The sequence below is a fragment of the Aegilops tauschii genome, chromosome 5 (genome assembly GCF_002575655.3).
Source record: "Aegilops tauschii subsp. strangulata cultivar AL8/78 chromosome 5, Aet v6.0, whole genome shotgun sequence".
Classification (NCBI taxonomy): Eukaryota; Viridiplantae; Streptophyta; class Magnoliopsida; order Poales; family Poaceae; genus Aegilops; species Aegilops tauschii.
The window spans coordinates 581,721,260-581,740,022 of NC_053039.3; the positions used below are offsets into that span (position 1 = coordinate 581,721,260).

Sequence of the window (18,763 nt, forward strand, 5' to 3'; positions counted from 1 at the left end):
GGAGACTGACTGGAAAAGGCACGCTAGGAGCGGACTCAATAATATGCAGGGACGGGCATTCTTGGTCTCAAGCACACTACACAGTTCTACAGAACTCTACCTTGGTGACCCCGTATGTCGATGAACACAAGAACAGTCTGCGCTCCAAACACCCGGAGCAGTGTGACGACTGTATTACATGTGAACACATCAGGACTTTTAGCAGTTGGTTGGAAACACGTCTCAGAGGTGACAACACTGTTTGTGACGAGCTGTACTCGTTGTCCAGGGGACCATCTTCGACTGTATTGACTTACAAAGGATACGAGATAAATGGGAATACATTTTACACGATCGCCCAAGATCAAAAGAGCACCAACCAAAACAGCGGTGTCCGCTTTGATGCAGCAACCGAGAGGGGAAAGGACACATATTATGGTTACATAGTGGACATATGGGAACTTGACTACGGACATGATTTTAAGGTCCCTTTGTTTAAGTGCAAATGGGTCAATCTGTCAGGAGGCGGGGTACAGGTAGACCCACAGTACGGAATGACAACAGTGGATCTAAACAATCTTGGGTACACTGACGAACCGTTCGTCCTAGCCAATGATGTGGCACAGGTTATCTATGTGAAGGACATGTCTACCAAACTGAGAAAAAGAAAAGATAAGGAAGCGAATACATCATACGATGAGCCAAAGCGCCACATAGTTCTTTCAGGAAGGGACATCGTGGGAGTGGAGGGCAAGACAGACATGTCTGAAGATTATGAAAAGTTTCATGAAATTCCTCCTTTCAAAGTCAAGGCTGACCCAATCATCCTGATAAACGATGAAGAATATCCATGGTTACGGCGCAATAAGCAAAGCACACAAGCGAAAATAAGTGAAGACTTTCTCTCCACAACTATTATGATGATACCATGCCAACTTTCAACCTTTTCGTAGTTCATTTGAGATGCCTGTTGTAACAGATGAGTTTCCGTATGAAACCCTGATACTTTGAAAGGGATTGTCCATGTTGTACACGAAGTGAATCCAGTTTTTCCCATAACCCTCTCAACTTTTTAGCACATGCTATGTGGGTGAAATGATGATACCATGCCAACTTTCAACCTTTTCAGAGTTCATTTGAAATGCTTTTCAATTTCAGGGTCTTATAGCTAAAAAAATCAGTAAATGCATGAAAAATAACAAATGAAGTAAGAAAGGGTTGAAATTGACGATGTGGCTTTGAATGGTGCATTTTGAACACACAAAAAGTCTAGAGTTCAAATAAGTTCGAAAAAATGAAATCCCTTTGTAACAGATGAGTTTTCGTCCGAAACCATGATACTTCGAAAGAGATTGTCCATTTTTTACACGAAGTGCATCCAGTTTTTCCCATAACCCTCTCAACTTTTTAGCACATGCTATGTGGGTGAAATGATTATACCATGCCAACTTTAAACCTGTTCAGAGTTTATTTGTAGTGCTTTTCAATTTCAGGGTCATTTAGCTCAAAGAATGAACTAATATAAAAAAAGAACGAACTAATACAAAACAAAAATGAACTAATAGCTAAAAGAATGAACTAAAAATAATTAATTAAAATATTCTGTTATGATCAACTAAAACAAAACTATAATATTCTTTAATGGCAAAAAGAAAATCAACTAAATAACTTTTATAAAACTCGAATAGCAAAAGGAATCAACTAAAAAGCTTTTATAAACCTCTAGTATTTTTTAAACTAAAATTGCATAACATTTATGCAACTAAAATTATCAAAGTATTTTCTGTTCAAAACATGAAAAGAAGAAAGGATTATCATAAAGATTTTTTTGTTAGAAACTTTAGTAGCAAAAAGAATTTTCATAAAGAATTTTTTTGATAGAAACTAAAATAACAAAATCTGTTTTTTAATATAATGATAAAACGCAGTAATATTAAATAGCAGGAAAAAGAATCACTCAAAATATATTTTTATAGTGAAGTTATTCACAAACTAGTGATTCACACAAATTTCAAAGAATTAAAATTTAAATTAATCAAATTTGGAAACTAATGGAGTAACAGAAAGTTTATAATTATTCTGACCTAATGGGCCACACGGCATGCATACGATTAGAAACCCATCTGTACATGGGCCAGGATGCAGGCCCGCAGGCCCAATAGGCCCAACATGGCAGTGACACGGGTAGGCAAGTACTGCCTGCATATTAGAGGGGGGCTCAGCACCTGAGCCGCAACGCATCTTATAAACAGGTGCTGAGCTCTCTCAGCTAGCGAGGTGGGACTAAACTTCCCACCACACCGCGCCAGCACAAGGTCTTTGGTCTCGGTGGGTGGCACGAACCGGAACCAATGCCCCCCTTTGGTTCCGTTTCGTGGCACCAACCGGTACCAATGCCCCCCCTTTAGTCTCGGTTGGTACCACCAACCGGGACCAAAGGCCCCTGTTTCCCGCCCTTTGGGCTGCTGAAAAGAGACCTTTGGTCCCGGTTGGTGGCACCAACCGGGACTAAAGGGGGCTTTGGTCCCGGTTGGTGCTACCAACCGGGACCAAAGGTGTGGCTATATAAGCCAACACTTAGGAAAATTTCACATCTCATCTCGCAGTTGCCGCCCCGAAGAGCCGATGACATCGACGCCGCCAGGCTGCCCCGCCCCCGCCCGCCGCCCCCGCCGTCGCTATCGCCGTCGCCCGTGCCCGTCGTCGCCGTCGACCGTGCCCGTTATCGCCGTCGCCCGCGCCCCTTGCCCGACGCTGTCGCAGCTCGCCGCCCCTGCCCCGACGCGCACCGCCCCGGCCCTGCCCCGACGCGCGCCGCCTGGCCCGCTCCCGTCGTCGCCGTCGCCCTGCCCCGCCCCCTTCGTCGCCGTCGCCCCTATCCCAAGCGCGCGCCCCCTGCCCCGTCGGCGTCCTCACCGCCGACCCCGCGCCCCTCCTCACCTTGGTCCGGCCGGTGCCCCTGTCCTTTTTTTCATATATAAGATGATATATATGCTTGTTTTTTTTTCATATATATGATGATATATATGCTTGTTATCATAATTGTTTTTGTTCATATATATGATGATTTTTTATAGAATATGATGTTGTTTTTGTTCATAGATGATCATATATATGATGTATGCATGGATGTGGATGAAATATAATGTTTTTTTGTTCATAGAATATGATGTTTTTTTTATTCATAGATTTTTTTTGGTCATGAGAGAGGCGGGGACGTCGGGGAAGTTGTACTGTTTAGGGTTAGGGTCATCAACGAAAAAGGAAAATAAGGAAAAAGAAGAAAAGAGGAAGAAGGAAGAAGGAGAAGAAGAGGAGAAAAAAAATAAGAAGAGGAAGTAGAACAAAAAAGGAGAATAAGAAGGAATAGAGGAGAAGAAGAAAAAAATAGAAATCCTCTTTTTTTCTTCTATTTTTTCATCTTCTTCTTTTCCTCTTTTTTTCTTCTTCTCCTCTTTTTTTAGATGTATTTTTTGTATGTATGTATGTATGAGGGATCATAGATGTATTTTTTCAGAATTTTCTATCGTGCATAGACCGATTTTAGACCACAGGAGCACCCCCCTATCGTTGCAAAAGTTGCTAAGTGATATTAAGAAGGAAGAAGAAGAAAAAGAAGGAGAGGAAAAAGGAAAATAAGAAGAGAAAGAAAGGAGAAGAAGAGGAGAGGAAGAAGAGGAGAAATAAATAAGAAGAGGAAAAAAGAAGAAAAAGAAAAGGAGAAGAAGAAGAAAAAATATTCTATTTTTTCTTCTTCTCCTCTATTCCTTTCATCTTCTCCTCTTTTTTTTCTTCGATCTTCTCCTCTATTCCTTTATTCTTCTCCTCTTTTTTCTTCTTCTTCGTCTTCTTATTTTTTTATCGGGTATGTCGTTGTCGATATACCCCTCCCCGATAACTTCAACGTGAGGGGGGGGCTCGATATACCCCTCCCCGATAACTTCGGCATGAGGGAGGGAGGGGGTCGACGAGGGTTCGAGGGGGCGAGGGTCGGGAAATAGCTAGGGTAGAGGGTCGAGGGTCGCTGAGGGTTCGAGGGTCCAGGGTCGAGGGTTCAAGCGTCGTCGAGGGGCCGAGGGGCCGAGGGTCGAGGGGTCGGGGGTCAAGGGTCGCTGAGGGGACGAGGATCGAGGGGTCGAGGGTCAAGGGTTCGAGGGTCGAGGGGTCGAGGTTCGAGGGGTCGAGGGTCGCCGATGGGCCGATGGTCGAGGGGTCGAGGGTCGAGAGTCATCGAGGGGCCGTGGGTTCGAGGGTCGCCGAGGGGCCACGGGTCGTCGAGGGGCCGATGGGTCGAGGGTCGAGGGGTTGATGGTCGAGGGGTCGAGGGTTTGAGGGTCGTCGAGGGGCCGAGGGGTCGAGAGGTTGCCGAGGCCACCCAAATTTACCAAGTTAAAATAGCGTTGTCGTCGAGGCCACCCCGAACCCTTGAAGCGTTGCCGAGGCCACCCCAAACCCGGGAGAAGCGTCGAGGCCACTAATATGATTCCTTTGTTGTGATTAGGTAGCTAGGTCTACCTTTGCCACTAATATATCCACCTGCTTCATGTTTGTACAATAATTGCCATGTTGTAATATTTGCAGAAACAATGGAGCACGGACAAGACGAGGCAGCAGAAGAGGTGTTGGGGGACATAATCTTAGCTGGAGGTGATGTCTTGTCGTATCTTAACGACAATGATGGTCTGGAAGGACAGGGTGAAGAAGCAGGCTACGGTGATCGAACAATGGAGGAGGAAAGACATGATTATGATGGCTCCGGTGACCCAATGCCGGTGTAAGAAGGAGACCGTGATGACGGCTCCGGTGACCGAACAGAGTCCGGCCAGGTATATATATTAGTTAAGCCAGTGCTGACTAGCTAATTGATGCATTCATTGTTTTGGTATGTACACATATTAATTAACTGTCGTCTTTCTTCTTTTTTCTAGCCCTCCGGATCGAGCACAACTTCGGTAAGGAGACGAGGCCCGAAGAAAAAGTTGCGCTCGGATGAAAGGTTTGAGATCACAGCAATCACGCGCGATGGCCAACCGATTGAACCCATCCGGACAAAGGAAACATTTGCTGCTCAGTGCGGGGTTCTTGTTAGGGACAAGATCCCGATCAGCATCCACCAATGGTGTAAGCCGGCTAAGGAAGACCCTGAGGTGTCTTATGTGAACGATATGCAGAAAGATGATCTTTGGACTGCGCTGAAGGCAAATTTCACCCTACCGCCAGAGGAGGATCGGGAGAAGCCAGTTAAAGAGCAATTGATCAAGTCTGATGCTCTTAAGAAGATGGCAGAACTATTCAGGAGGTGGAAGAATGAGCTGAAAACATCGTTTGTCGACCAAGAAAAGACACCAGAATTCACCGGCCGGTATGAGAAGATCAGAGATCACTGGCCCGCATTTGTGGCCCACAAGACATCGGACAAGAGTAAGAAGATGTCAGCGACAAACAAGAAAAATGCTGCGAAGAAGAAGCTTCACCATTGCACGGGGTTAGGTGGATACCTCAAAGCCCGGCCGGTGTGGGCCAAGGCTGAGAATGACCTGGTTGATAAAGGGGACGAACCAGAGACATTGAACTGGCCAGACCGTTGCCGGACTTGGTTCTTCGGTGTTGGCGGAACCTTGGACCCTGTAACAGGGAAGTGCGTTTGGACAAACGAGCAACTACGAATACCTGTCATGAAGCTTCAGCAGTATATCGATGCAGCGCAGCAAGGGACGTTCGTTCTAGACATAGAGAACGACGAGCTCACAATGGCCCTCGGGAATCCTGAGCACCCTGGACGGACACGAGGCACGCCAGGCTCCGTTTCGTGGAAGGCTGGGTTTCCGGACACAGGCGGTTACAAATGCCAGGAGAGGAGGAAGAAAGTGGAGCAGACCCAACTCCAGGCGCTGCACGCAAGGGTACAAGGAATAGAGGAACGAGAAGCAGTTCGCATCAAGCGACCTGCCGAAGCTACCCCGCCATCTCAGCGGAGAAGCAGCGTGGCTTCCACCGACTTGCTTCAGCTGGAGCCTGTCTTCACGGCTCCTGCTAGCTACCTCATGGATGCTATCACGGAGTCTCAACATTTCCACCTTATGACACAATGGCAGAACTTCAAAGTCAAGGCGGATGTTGGCTCTGTTCGACCTCATGAACCCGACGCAACTTTTCACTGCCGTCCAATTCCAGAAGGATATGCTAAGGTGACGGTGGACGAAATAACAGAGGGATTTGAGGACCTCAAGCTTGACCACCCTACCGGTGAAGGGGAGACTCGGCTGGGTTCTGCTCTGAAGACTCCATGCCTATGGCAGAAGGAGCTCATCAACCTTCCAAACTGGATGCCTCCGCCTCCTCCTCCTCCTCCTCCGGCGAGTCATGGCACTCCTCCTCCTCCTCCGCCTCCTCCTCCGGCGAGTGATCAGGGCACTCCGCCTCCTTCTCTGCCTGCGCCGGCGCGCCTGAGCAGCCAGCCTCCTCCTTCTCCGCCTCATCGGCAAGGGCGGAAGAGACCTGCCGCCGCTCCGGCTGCTCTGGTGCGTCGTAGTCCTTCTCCTCCGCCTCGTAAGCAAGGAAAGAAGACAGCCGCAGCCGCTCCATCTGCTTTGGTGTCTAGCAGTACAGCCAGAGGCGGGAGGCAATACAGATTCGATCCATCTCTCAAGCCTCTAGAGAAGTTACCATACGAGAGGACTGTGGAGGATAACGCGGAGATCTGTCAAACCCAAGTGAGGGACTTCTTTGAAGGGGTGAAAGCAAAGAAACATCTACCTCCGGAGGAGAAGATAGATCCGGTGAAAGCGAAGCGCACTGTGGATGCCCTGAAGAAACCACCAAAGTCTCCGCCGAAAGGCAACTATGAGCGCATTATTGAAAGGTCATATACCGAAGCGGAGCGGTCGGGAAGTACTATCAGTGATCAAAGGTTAACAGAACGACGAGCTGGGAAAAAAATTGCCCAGCTCGGCGAACAAGCGAACCAATCGTGCCCCACGCTCAAGGTGTCTAGCGATTTCGTCGCTAATCATCCGGTGATTTTGCCCAATACCAATCTTGGAGATTACCTGCCCGACGATGTACATTATGATTTCTTGGAGGTGGACGAACATAGATACCATTACGGGAAGCCTCTCGTCAAAGATGAAAGATCTCTAACAACGATGATGCGAAGATTCCATGATTGGTACATGAAAACCTACAGAGAGTCTGGGGGGATGAATACTTTGACGCTGAGAGTTAAATAGGGGCATGACCTCGATGGAATTGATCTGTTGAATGTTCCATTTGAGGAGTTCTTCCAGTTTTTCAATTAACAGGCCCTCGATAAATTAACGGTCACTTGCTACTGTCTGTAAGTACTACTTCTGTCATTAAGTCTCTATATATAGGTCAGCTCTTTCATTGCATGTATATATAATTATCCTCACTATATTATGCAGATTGAAGATCGCCGAAGAAAAGACAAATCGGTGATATTGGGTTCATTAACACAAATCTCATAGATGCATATACGGTTGAATTTCAGGCCAAAGATACTGAGGGCAACTTGCTACGATCGTTGGTATTAAATCAAAACAAAGCTATAATACTCTTTCCTTACAATTTCAAGTGAGTGTTACTATCTTGTGCACATTCGGTTTCCCTTATTAGTCGAGGTTATAGTAATGTAATTGATGAGTTATGCATGTGTGCGCAGGTTCCACTATATTCTCCTAGAGATTAAGCTTGAGTAGGGACTAGTAACCGTCTTAGACTCGAGACGAAAAGATCCCCAGGAGTATGCGGACATGACTGAAATGCTTGAGAAGTAAGTTCAATCGATCATTATCGCACCATATCGGCAACTTTGTTCCTTTCTTGATATCAAGTAATTGTTTTCTTTGTCTGGCAGGATTTGGAAAAACTTCACCTCAAAAGCTCCGGGACTGCCGAAGAAGCTGCAATTTAAACACCCGAAAGTAAGTACTACTAGCATGTTCCATGCATCTCCTAGTGATTCAAGCGCTAGTTTCATCAATACAATTTAGCATGCTTGCTTATCAGTTTGATTGACCTCTATTTCTTGTAAAGTGGTTGTGGCAGGAAGCCGGGAATAATTACTATGGATACTACGTTTGTGAGTCCATCCGCCACACGACCTGTGAGCGGGGCTACTCTAAAAAACAATATGAAGTGCGTAAGCAATAATATTCACAATTTTATTTTATTACCATCATTTGTGTTGAGTTTCATTCATTCATATATATGTATTGACACCCTTCTTCAAATTAGATGTTTCGGATGCGGGATGAACTCCTAGCACCAGATCGCATGCGAGCAATTTAAGAGGAATTTGCGGCATTCTTTTTTGACCACACGATCGATAAAGATGGAGAATACCATGTGCACTACCAGCGGTGCGCCATTAGTATCTGGTACTCTAATGGCGCACCAGGCAGTGCGCCATTAGTATAGGCCCCGGTGCGCCATTAGTATGCCTCCCCGTGGGCATGTGCTTTGCCATACTAATGGCGCACTGGTGGGTGATGCGCCATTAGTATCCTTTGGCATACTAATGGCGCACGTCTGGGTGATGCGCCATTAGTATGTATATTAGGGATTTTTTTTCTTTTCTGATATTTGCACAGATTACAAAATATATTATTGGACAGAATATAAACAGCACCACACAGCAACAGCAGATTCATCGAATACAATAGAAGTTTAGTCTCCGAATACAATTCATCATATTAGTCTCCGAAATCAAAAGACCGAACAAAGATAGAACATTACAAGTCTCGAGACCGCGAGTAGCGAGTTTGTCGAAATTAATACTAATCCTAACAAGTCCTACTAATCATCATCATACAACATCTACTCGTTATTAATAACAAGTCACATCATCCTGATAGTCATCGAAGCAACCCTACTTAATTGTTCTTAGCACATGATCATCGGTATTAGGCAGGACCTAAAATACCCTATTTAAGGTAAAATAGCATAAAACAATATAGACCCTGACTCTCCATTATGGAGAATGGAGATCATCCTGTCTCCAATTCTTGCGCGGCGCTTCCTTTTGCTTCCAAGAACCTCCTTACGACTGTCCATACATTTTTTCCATTCTCTGATTAGCATGTCTCCACTTCTTCTAGAAATCCGGTATGGACAGTTGAGATTTGTAGGATGACCTGGATATAAGTTCAAAACTTGAAGGCTGCCATTCTGATACATCAAATGAGGCACACAATCCTCTGGGATTCTCTGTTGAGTAATAACTTCATAGTTAGCAATGATGTACTAGTTTTAGAAGTATGCAAAAGATGCACGGATGTCGTAATAGTAAAAAATCTTACCAGGGTATCTCCATGGTAGTTACCGTAGTTCAACACGTGCACTAGTGGCACGTATTGACCATAATGTTGAGGAGTTTGATTGTAGATATTGTAATTCTCAAGATCAGTACAAAATCCGACCAGATGATTTTTCTCCTGATAAGTTAACTCGGAGCCATCGGTGTAGTGGGTTTTGTCTACCATTTTCCGCACATTTTTTGAACAATCAAAATAAGTTGTCAATGGAAATAAGTTGTCAACTATTTTGAAATAAACAATATAGATTAGTTAATAATTAACTATGTTTGAGAAACTCACATAGCGGTAGAACTGGAGGCGTATCAACAAGGACCCAAATGTCGATATTGTCTTGGTCGATGCGAGGATCACCAAGATCCATGGTGACAAGCATACCCTCATCAAAACCATACATCTTGCAAAATGCTTCCCAATTTTTGCAACCAAAATGGGTTACGCTCTCAGCATTATACAGATTTACTTCAAAATCCACATCATGATGTGTCCTTAGGTGAATTTTCTTCGTTTCAAAATTTTCATGATCTTCAAAATCCATCCTCTCCAAGACATAGCGTCTTGCATGGCATGGGATAAACTATACTCGAATTGTAAAAGATGAAATTACACGTTGGAATAGTTGAAGTCATGCTTAATTATGAAAAAACACTTGTCGTCGTTGCGTACCATTTCAACTTCGAAGGTCTCCTCGAGCTTAATGCTGAAGCGCCGATCATCGTCCAGGTGAGGCCTGTCGCACAGACCTCGACCGTCGTGGCACCAGTCGCACTCCCCCGAGAGACTTTCGTCGTCCGATGACGACATTTCCTATGTTCATAATTCAAAACTACATCATCTCTGTTGGGTCCAATAAGATAATCCACAGTGTGGTGAAAACACGCCCATCCAAATAGAATATGTGGTATGGGCTTTTTTAGTAGGTCATCCTACCAGATTAGGATTTATCGATGACGAGCAACTGACATTAGTAATAACTATGAGTAGATATCACACTTCTATATGAATAACACAAGAGGCAGTTGATCCTACTTAATTAAGTACTAAGATACCCCGGCCCATGCATTAGTCGGAAGTGCCCCATATGTCCTATTTTTAGCAAAGTCATGCTAAAATTCACGGAAAATTTTAGCATGACCTTTGCTGAAAATAGGACATATGGAGTACCCGAATTTGCCGGAACGGAAGTTAATCGACATTCCGGCAAACTCAAGGGCCTCTCGGGGTACCTGCAAAATCATCACGACACGATGGTCGCAGACAAAACCCAGCAAACTAGCAATTGATGGATCAACACGTAAAACATGTCCAATAAGAGCATATAATTCAACAACTCCACTGAAAATGAGAGCTGAAAGATGCAGGGAGCACAAACAGCTCAGAAAAAGGATGCAGGGAGCACAAAGAGCTACACTCTGAATCTTTTATCTATTTATACCTGTAAATTAGCACTCCGATGCTGGCCTTGACAAATGATCCCACTATGTTGTTTGCTGGAATCTGCAAAATGATCCCACTATGTTGACAAATGATCCCACTATGTTGTTATACTTGAGAACACTGTAACAAAATCAAAACCACAATAAACAGTGGTCAAATACAGAAGAAGGAACAATTTATTTGTACTGTAAAAAAGGTTAGAGAGAAAAGTTAATGAGGATGAGTCACATAAACCAATTCAGATCACTCCCTCCCCAACACTGGCAATGCTCACTAGATCTTTATAAACCTAGGTACTTGTTTGGGATAAAAATAATAGAAGGGATTTCAGGAAGGAGTTCAAAACATATAACATTGGAGGGTTAGATTCAATTTAACCTCTTGTACCTCCTGTACATGTGTGAATTAAGGAGTAGCAAGCACAAGAACAGCAAAATTCAGAGATGACAGAAAATCAAGGCACAAATTACACAGAACCATGAAGCTAAAATATAACTATTTAAATGAAGGCACTGTAAGAAAAGACAACATAGTTCAGTAAAGTCATGAACATAAATACTGCAGAATTTAGAGACCACTTAGTACTGTAAATTCAGTTAGCAACAAGACAGAGAAATTGCACTTAGATTTCAAAGAAAAATATGACTACTCCACACTGTAAATCATCAACATTGACACTGTAATAACTGTATACTCCACACTGTAAAAAGACAGAACATTTTTTTTCCACAACTTGAATCTGCAGATTATCACGAGGAGTGAAGCAATTTTGATTTACAAACATAGTTACTCCTACTACTTATCTGCGGGGGTCGGGGCGATGGGAGTGGAGTCCGGCGGGGGTCGGGGCGGCGGCGTCGTGGGTCAGGTGAGCGCGCGGGTGGACTGGCGAGGGAGAGGGGAGGAATTAGCTAAGGGGGGAAACTTACTAATGGCGCACCCCGAAGCGGTGCGCCATTAGAATGTTTTTTTACATAGCAATGGCGCACCCACGACGGGTGCGCCATTAGTAAATTTTTTTTATGTAGCAATGGCGCACCAGCCATAGGTGTGCCATAAGTAATTTTTATTATTATTTTTTGTTGCATCTAATAAATTTTTTAGAAAATGAATATGAATATGAAACAGTAACAATTTTTTACAAAAACAGTAATAATTTGTGACGGTGGAGCGGGCCGGGGAGGGTGCGGGGGGTCGTCGGCGGCGGTGGAGCGGGCCGGGGAGGGTGCGGGGGGTCGTCGGCGGCGGTGGAGCTGGCCGGGGAGGGTGCGGGGGGTCGTCGGCGGCGGTGGTGCGGGCCGGGGAGGGTGCGGGCCGGGGGGTCGTCGGCGGCGGTGGAGCGGGCCGGGAGGGTGCGGGGGGGCGTCGGCGGCGGTGGAGCGGGCCGGGGAGGGTGCGGGGGGCGTCGGCGGCGGTGGAGCGGGCCGGGGAGGGTGCGCTGGGTCGTCGGCGGCTGTGGAGCAGGGGAGCTAGGGTGCGGTGGGTCGTCGGCGGCGGTGGAGTGGGGGAGGGTGCGGGGGGTCGTCGGCGGCGGTGGAACGGGCCGGGGAGGGTGCGGTGGGTCGTCGGCGGCGGTGGAGCAGGGGAGCTAGGGTGCGGTGGGTCGTCGGCGGCGGTGGAGCAGGGGAGGGTGCGGGGGGTCGGCGGCGGCGCCCGGTGGAGCGGGGTAGAGGGTGCAGGGGGTGCTCGGCGGCGAGGGGGACCGGATCTGGCGAGGTGGAATAGCGATCGAGATGGAGGGGGATCGAGATCAAGTGTCCATTAAATATACACTAATGGCGCACGGGGAGCAGTGCGCCATTACTAGCTTAAACTAGTAATGGCGCACTGCACCAGGTGCGCCATTAGTAGTTTTGCAAAAAAGTAAAAAAAAAAATTAGTGGCGCACTATGTTGCTGGTGCGCCATTACTAGTTACAACTAGTAATGGCGCACTATGTCCTGGTGCGCCATTAGTATGTCTGGCAAAAAAAAAAATTTGTTACTAATGGCGCACCGTTTGTCTGGTGCGCCATTAGTGTCTTTCACACTAATGGCGCACCAGCACATGGTGCGCCATTGCTATATAGCAATGGCGCACCACATGTCTGGTGCGCCATTAGTGGCCATTGCATCTATAGCCCTTTTCCTAGTAGTGGTGGACCCTGAGTTCATATATAATTAGGGGATTATATTGTAAGAGACCATACATTGTATATATGTAGCCAGTAGCGTCGGATAGATATACGAAAACTTGTTGTTCGACCAATCTCTCGGAGAAGGAGAGGTCGATATCACTTCTCTCTGTATGCATATGTTCATGACGATCTTCTGTTTCCTTCATTTTTACTTACTAGCTAGCGTGTCGAGTCCTCTTTATACGTATAGTACGTAGCGTCGACCAAGCACGGAGATAAGAGAGGACACTTCTCTCCATTAATTAGCTAACTAACACAATATATGAAACACCTAAATTAACCCCCAAAACCCCCTAAACCCACCCCCTTAAAAAAACAAAAAGCTCAGCTCCTGCCAGCTGCTGACGCGTGGATGCCTATTGGTCCCGGTTGGTGCCACCAACCGGGACCAAAGGCCCTCCTGCCTGGACTCGCCGCACCGGTCACGTGGAGGCCCATCTGTCCCGGTTCGTGTAAGGACCGGGACTAAAGGCCTAGGGCTTTAGAAACGACCCTTTAGTCCCGGTTCAACAACCGGGACAAATGGGCCTTACGAACCGGGACATATAGCCCTTTTTCTACTAGTGACAACTATCCTCAAACACCCTTTTTTTGTATATATATCCATATGGAACGGTAAAAATAGAGCCAGCCATATAATAGCACAAATTAATTAATTAAGCAACTCGCGTTTTTCTCTTATTCTTTTCTGAAAAGAAGGATAGCCATCAGCCTCTGCATCTAAGTGATGCATGCAACCATTTAAAAAAAAATCAACGCTCACTCTTGCTTGACTTCTTTGGGACCGTCGGCTGTTTTCAATTCGACCTAAGTTAAGTTTTCTTCTAATCATAGGATGACACATGGACATTCAACTTTTCCCGATTTGATGAAAAATCATTTTTAACGTGAAATCTATTTTCAGGGCTCTCCCGCATAGCGTTGGATTTCGAACGAGTGAATGTGTTTCTAGTCATCAACGTAACCAACCCCCCCGTACACACACAAAAACATAGATGAACCACATGTCTTCGTGTCGATTATATATGTGTGAGAGGTTTGGAGAGATAGAGCTTATCCCAAAAGACTAGGCAAAAAAAATGTTTATCTCACATATTCAGTTGTACATGTTTATCCTAACAGGTACATGTTTATCTCACATATTCAGTTGTACATGTTTATCCTAACAGGTACATGTTTATCTCACATATTCAGTTGTACATGTTTATCCTAACAGGTGATGTTTATCCCATATCGCCATTTCAGTTTTGAAAAAATCATAAGAAAATGATAAAATCTTCAAAAAATAAAATCCTTCGAGAGGTAGTTATATTACTACATCTACTAGTTAGGAAAATTTGAAAACTTCAATTTGGACATGTTTTGCAAAAAGTGTAGGGAAAATGTAAAACGGCTATAACTTTTGCATACGATGTCAAAAAAAACGTATAATATATCAAAAAATTCAGCACGAAAATCCGCATACGATTTTGACCGCCTACAGCCTGTTTGCAATTTTTTTAGAATCCTCAAATTCCAGAAGGAATAAAAGATATGCTCAAATTTCAGTTTTTTTGTTTAAATCTGGTCAAACTATGGTCAAACTGTGGTCAAACTTATTCAAAGAATATTAGTGTTACTAAATAATTACTGTTTTTAAGAATAATAGTTTCAAACTCAAACGGTGAAACGTGTGACCTAATGCTCAAGCTAAACTGCTGAGGGTTAATAGGATTGTCAGCTTACATTTGTCAGGAAAACAACAAGTGCAAACTTGGAAAGTAGAGGAAATAGAACTCCGAAGTTAAGCGTGCTCAGGCTGGGGGAGTGAGAGGATGCGTGACCGGCCGGGAAGTTAGACGATTTGGAATGAGTGATCCACACTTGAGTAGTTAAGAGGTGTGATTAGAGACTATATCATCAAATAATTCAGAAATTTTAAAATCGGAAAAAAAATCAAATTTTTTTTCCAAAATTTTCAGAATTTTTTTTCAGAAAAAACCTTTAGTACCGGTTGGTAACACACCCCCATACCACAGCGCGAGCTCACGCCACGTGGTGGGCCTTTGTGGCGGTTCGTGCCGAACCGGTACTAAAGGGGGGGGGGCTTTAGTCTCCACTCTTTAGTGCCGGTTGCATAACCGGCACTAATGGCCCTTGCGAACCGGGGATAAAGCTTTGTTTTCTACTAGTGTACATTGCTCGCATTTTTGCTACAATCGGCGTCACATTTTGCCTCATCGCACGGCCATCGTAGTTTTTGCTACATACGGCCATCGCATGTCAATTACGTTTTTATATACTGAAGAATATGACATACCCTAGCAAGTCATTTCCGGAGAATAGTTACCAACAAGTGATTTACAAGTGAGCCTCTAGTTTATTAAAACTGGGATGCGACTCACTCTATTAATATGCACGACGCCACTCACTCTGACTGAAACGGTCACCTGCTTGAAGCGAGCAGCGGATCAATGAATATATATTGTAAATATGGGCTGATCTTATTTTTTAATTAAAAATGTGTTTTATATTCACTGTTGTATATTAGAGATAAATACTGATGGCTTTGGATGATGCTTTGAAAATGTGGATTGACAAAGCTTTATGATGGCTAAACCGAAAAACTCATCGCATCCTGCGCAACTGAAAGAGATTCATATAAACAATTGTACTTCTTTATATATTTGTTACACATGATGGTAGAAATGAGGTATTTTATATACATTTTGGTTTTTTCAGAGTAAGAGAAAGACGAAGATGTATTATGTCGACGTTCAGAAAGAATCCGTCGACAAGAGTGTCGACGCGATGTTATTGGAAGGAGTCAAAAATTCATTGATAGTTATATAAAACAATACAAATATAGAAAATACGGGCATTCTACTAATAGAGCTAGTGTGAACGGAGAGGACCCTCATTTTTCCCATCATCAGGACCATGGACCCTGAGTAGTAGTGATAGTTATATAAAACAATACAAATATAGAAAATACGGGCATTCTACTAATAGAGCTTGTGTGAACGGAGAGGACCCTCATTTTGCCCATCATCAGGACCATGGACCCTGAGTAGTACCATGATCGACAAGGAAACCCGCAAGAATGTCTGGCCGTCGTCCTCGACATGCTCGGCACCGTCTGGCCGTCCCTCGTCACTCGCCGGCACGCCCACAAGGGCGAGGTGGACACAAGCAACTCCTCCTCGTGCCTGCAATCCTGGAGCGGAATCGTGTTACTTTCTAGTCATATGGCGAGAAAGTGATACAATAAGAAGAAAACAATCAAAACGTGCGTCTCTCTAGCTTGCTAGTGCCACAAGCTGAAGCTTGTACAAAAACCACTGCTGAGAGGAAGCCAGCCTTGTGTTGATATGGCTATATAAGCTGCTGGGGAATACACAACTACACAAGGCTGGCAAACACCACGAGAAGTCCATTACCTGCATTTCTTAATACAGTACTAAATAAAAATGTTGAGTCTCGCTTGGACTCGTCGCGGCGACGCGGAGGCACCACCCACCCCAACCCCAACCTGGGGTGGCTGCTCTCTCCATGGACTCGACATTGAGGTGGTGAGGGAGAAGGACACTGTCCCTGGCGGCAACGGCAACGGGCTAGTTGCAATCCCTTCGTATTTTTGGGGCGCCCGGCTGGCGAAGCGGCAAGATGGAGGCTTCCCCTTGTACACGGGCTACTCGGCGGCGAGGGCCTTGGTCGGCAAGGGGGCGGGGGCCATGGCGGATCTGAGAAGGCTGTCTCGCGAGGCGGAAGACATGCTGGCGGAGATGTTTGCTAGCATTAGCAGTGATGGCGGAGGCGACGCGGCACGGCCCAGGGTGGTGCAACTGCGACTGTCGCCGGAGCTGGCGCTGTGGAAAAGCACGCAGCACGCAATCGGCAACGTGTTGCCCACTAAGGGCGCCGGGCTGGTCCAAGCCACGCCGCAGGTTCTCGCCTTGCTGGGCGCCGCCGACTGGCCTGAGGCGATGACAACAACCAACGCCCTATCTGGTAGCGGCATGGCGAACCTGCTGATTGGCGCCTCCGACGTGCGCACCCTCTTCTCCAACTACGTGGTGGACATGGCATTTTATTACGAGCACGGGTACCACAAGGTGTTCCCCTCCTTCAGCCGCCTCCTGCGCGACGGGCTCGCCGACGCCCGCTCGCTACGAACCCCTGGTGGCCAGCAGCGACGCGAGGCCGTCGCCATCGGCGCGTCCTACATCCGAGCCAAGATCGCATTGGAGGCGGCGCACAGGACGCTCCTCAAGGACCGGTCGGGGCAGATGGACCGCCACGCCGCCCAGGTCATGTCCCTGTGCGAGAGCAGCATCCTCGGCATGGGGGCTGAGGCCATAGCCCGGGGCTTCGATGTCGGCGCCGTCACGAGCGACCTCGTCTTCAGCTCGCCCGGCACCGATGTCATCGATGTGGGCAGTGACCTGGTAAACTCCGAGGTCATGAACTCGTTCCTCAACGTGGCCGACATCGCCGCCACAGGCGTGGTGAGCGAGACGGCGCTGCGGGCCATCTACGACGCCTACGCTGCCACGGGAGCTCGGATGTACACTCAGAGGTGGCACGAGCCTGTGGCCCGGATGTGCATCACCTTGTACACTTGGCACCTGCACAACGACCGGCACATGTTCCTCCGCCGTGCCCTCCTAGGATGGCCCAAGGCCCGCAAGTCCCCGGCGCGGCCCCAGCGAGAGGCCGACTTCGACGAGGTCTTCGACACCGACTTTCATACCACCGGCTTCAGCAGGCCCCTTGACGCTGAGTATGCCTGCAATGGGGAAGAAACCTGCGACCACGTCCGGCGCTTCCTCAAAGTAAAAGGAGACCAAGACCACCTGCTGGCCGCCCTTTGGTCGTCCATTGTCACCGGTCCGCTGGAGTACGTCCGGAAGGGCGAGGTGGACGAGCAGCGTGAGAAACACCTCATTGAATCCTCGCGCCTGCAAATGGTCCAGCTCTTCTCCAAGGGCCTCATCGACGAAATGGTTTGGCTCGTCGCCCATGCAAGCCACCATGCCTGGCAGGTGAACTATCTGTTTGAGGCCGCCATGTTTGGCAGCATACTGGACGGGGGCGAGTTGATAGGCAAGCTCGATCGGGCGGAATAGGCTGTCAACATGCATCCATCTTAATTATATTCGGCCGGCCGGCCTGCTGCTGTGATCGATCCGAACGAACGTCCTTAATTCTGCATGCATGCATGTTTTCCTTTTTAATTCTATATTTTCTTTCTTCTTTGGGAATCCCCTTTCTTTCCAATCATACGATGACATTCAACTTTTTTCCATTTCATTCATCCCAAACTCAAAATATTATGTATGTATGTATGTTACTTACAGTTTATATACGTGCATCTACTCCTATTTAATTTACATGAGGTCGACATTGGTGTCCTCTCCAAATTCCATCCAAACCTTCTTGGTGTCGTTCGTCCAAGAAGCAAATCTCGGAAATGATATGTTTCATCTCCTACTCACAACTATCCTCAAACACCATCTTTTTTGTTTTGTATAAATATTCATATGGAACGGTAAAGATAGAGCCAGCCATACAATGGCGGAAATTAATTAATTAAGCAGCTCATGTTTTTCTCTTCTTCTTTTTTGAAAAGGAGGTTAGCCTGTGGCCTCTGCATCAAATGGATGCATGCAACCATTTAAAAAAAATCAAAGCTCACTCTTGCCTGACTTCTTTGTCAGCAAGTTGAAGTGTGCATCGATTGCCAACCAGCCGTGAGTTCTGCACCTTGTTAAGGAGGAATAGGAGACAACAACATGACCATGACATATATACCCTACTTGCTGTCTAAATCTTATATTTGGCCCGCTCTGAACAT

At 46.3% G+C, this 18,763-nt stretch overlaps 1 protein-coding gene across 1 annotated transcript; it reads left to right on the top strand.

Annotated features, from left to right (window-relative positions):
• The first annotated feature begins 16,270 nt into the window (after nucleotides 1–16,270).
• LOC141022218 (uncharacterized) lies at nucleotides 16,271–18,299 on the top strand. The gene has a single exon (XM_073498534.1). It carries the CDS (start codon nucleotides 16,377–16,379, stop codon nucleotides 18,033–18,035), a length of 1,659 nt encoding a protein of 552 aa, XP_073354635.1. The 5' UTR covers nucleotides 16,271–16,376; the 3' UTR covers nucleotides 18,036–18,299.
• The last annotated feature ends 464 nt before the right edge of the window (nucleotides 18,300–18,763 follow it).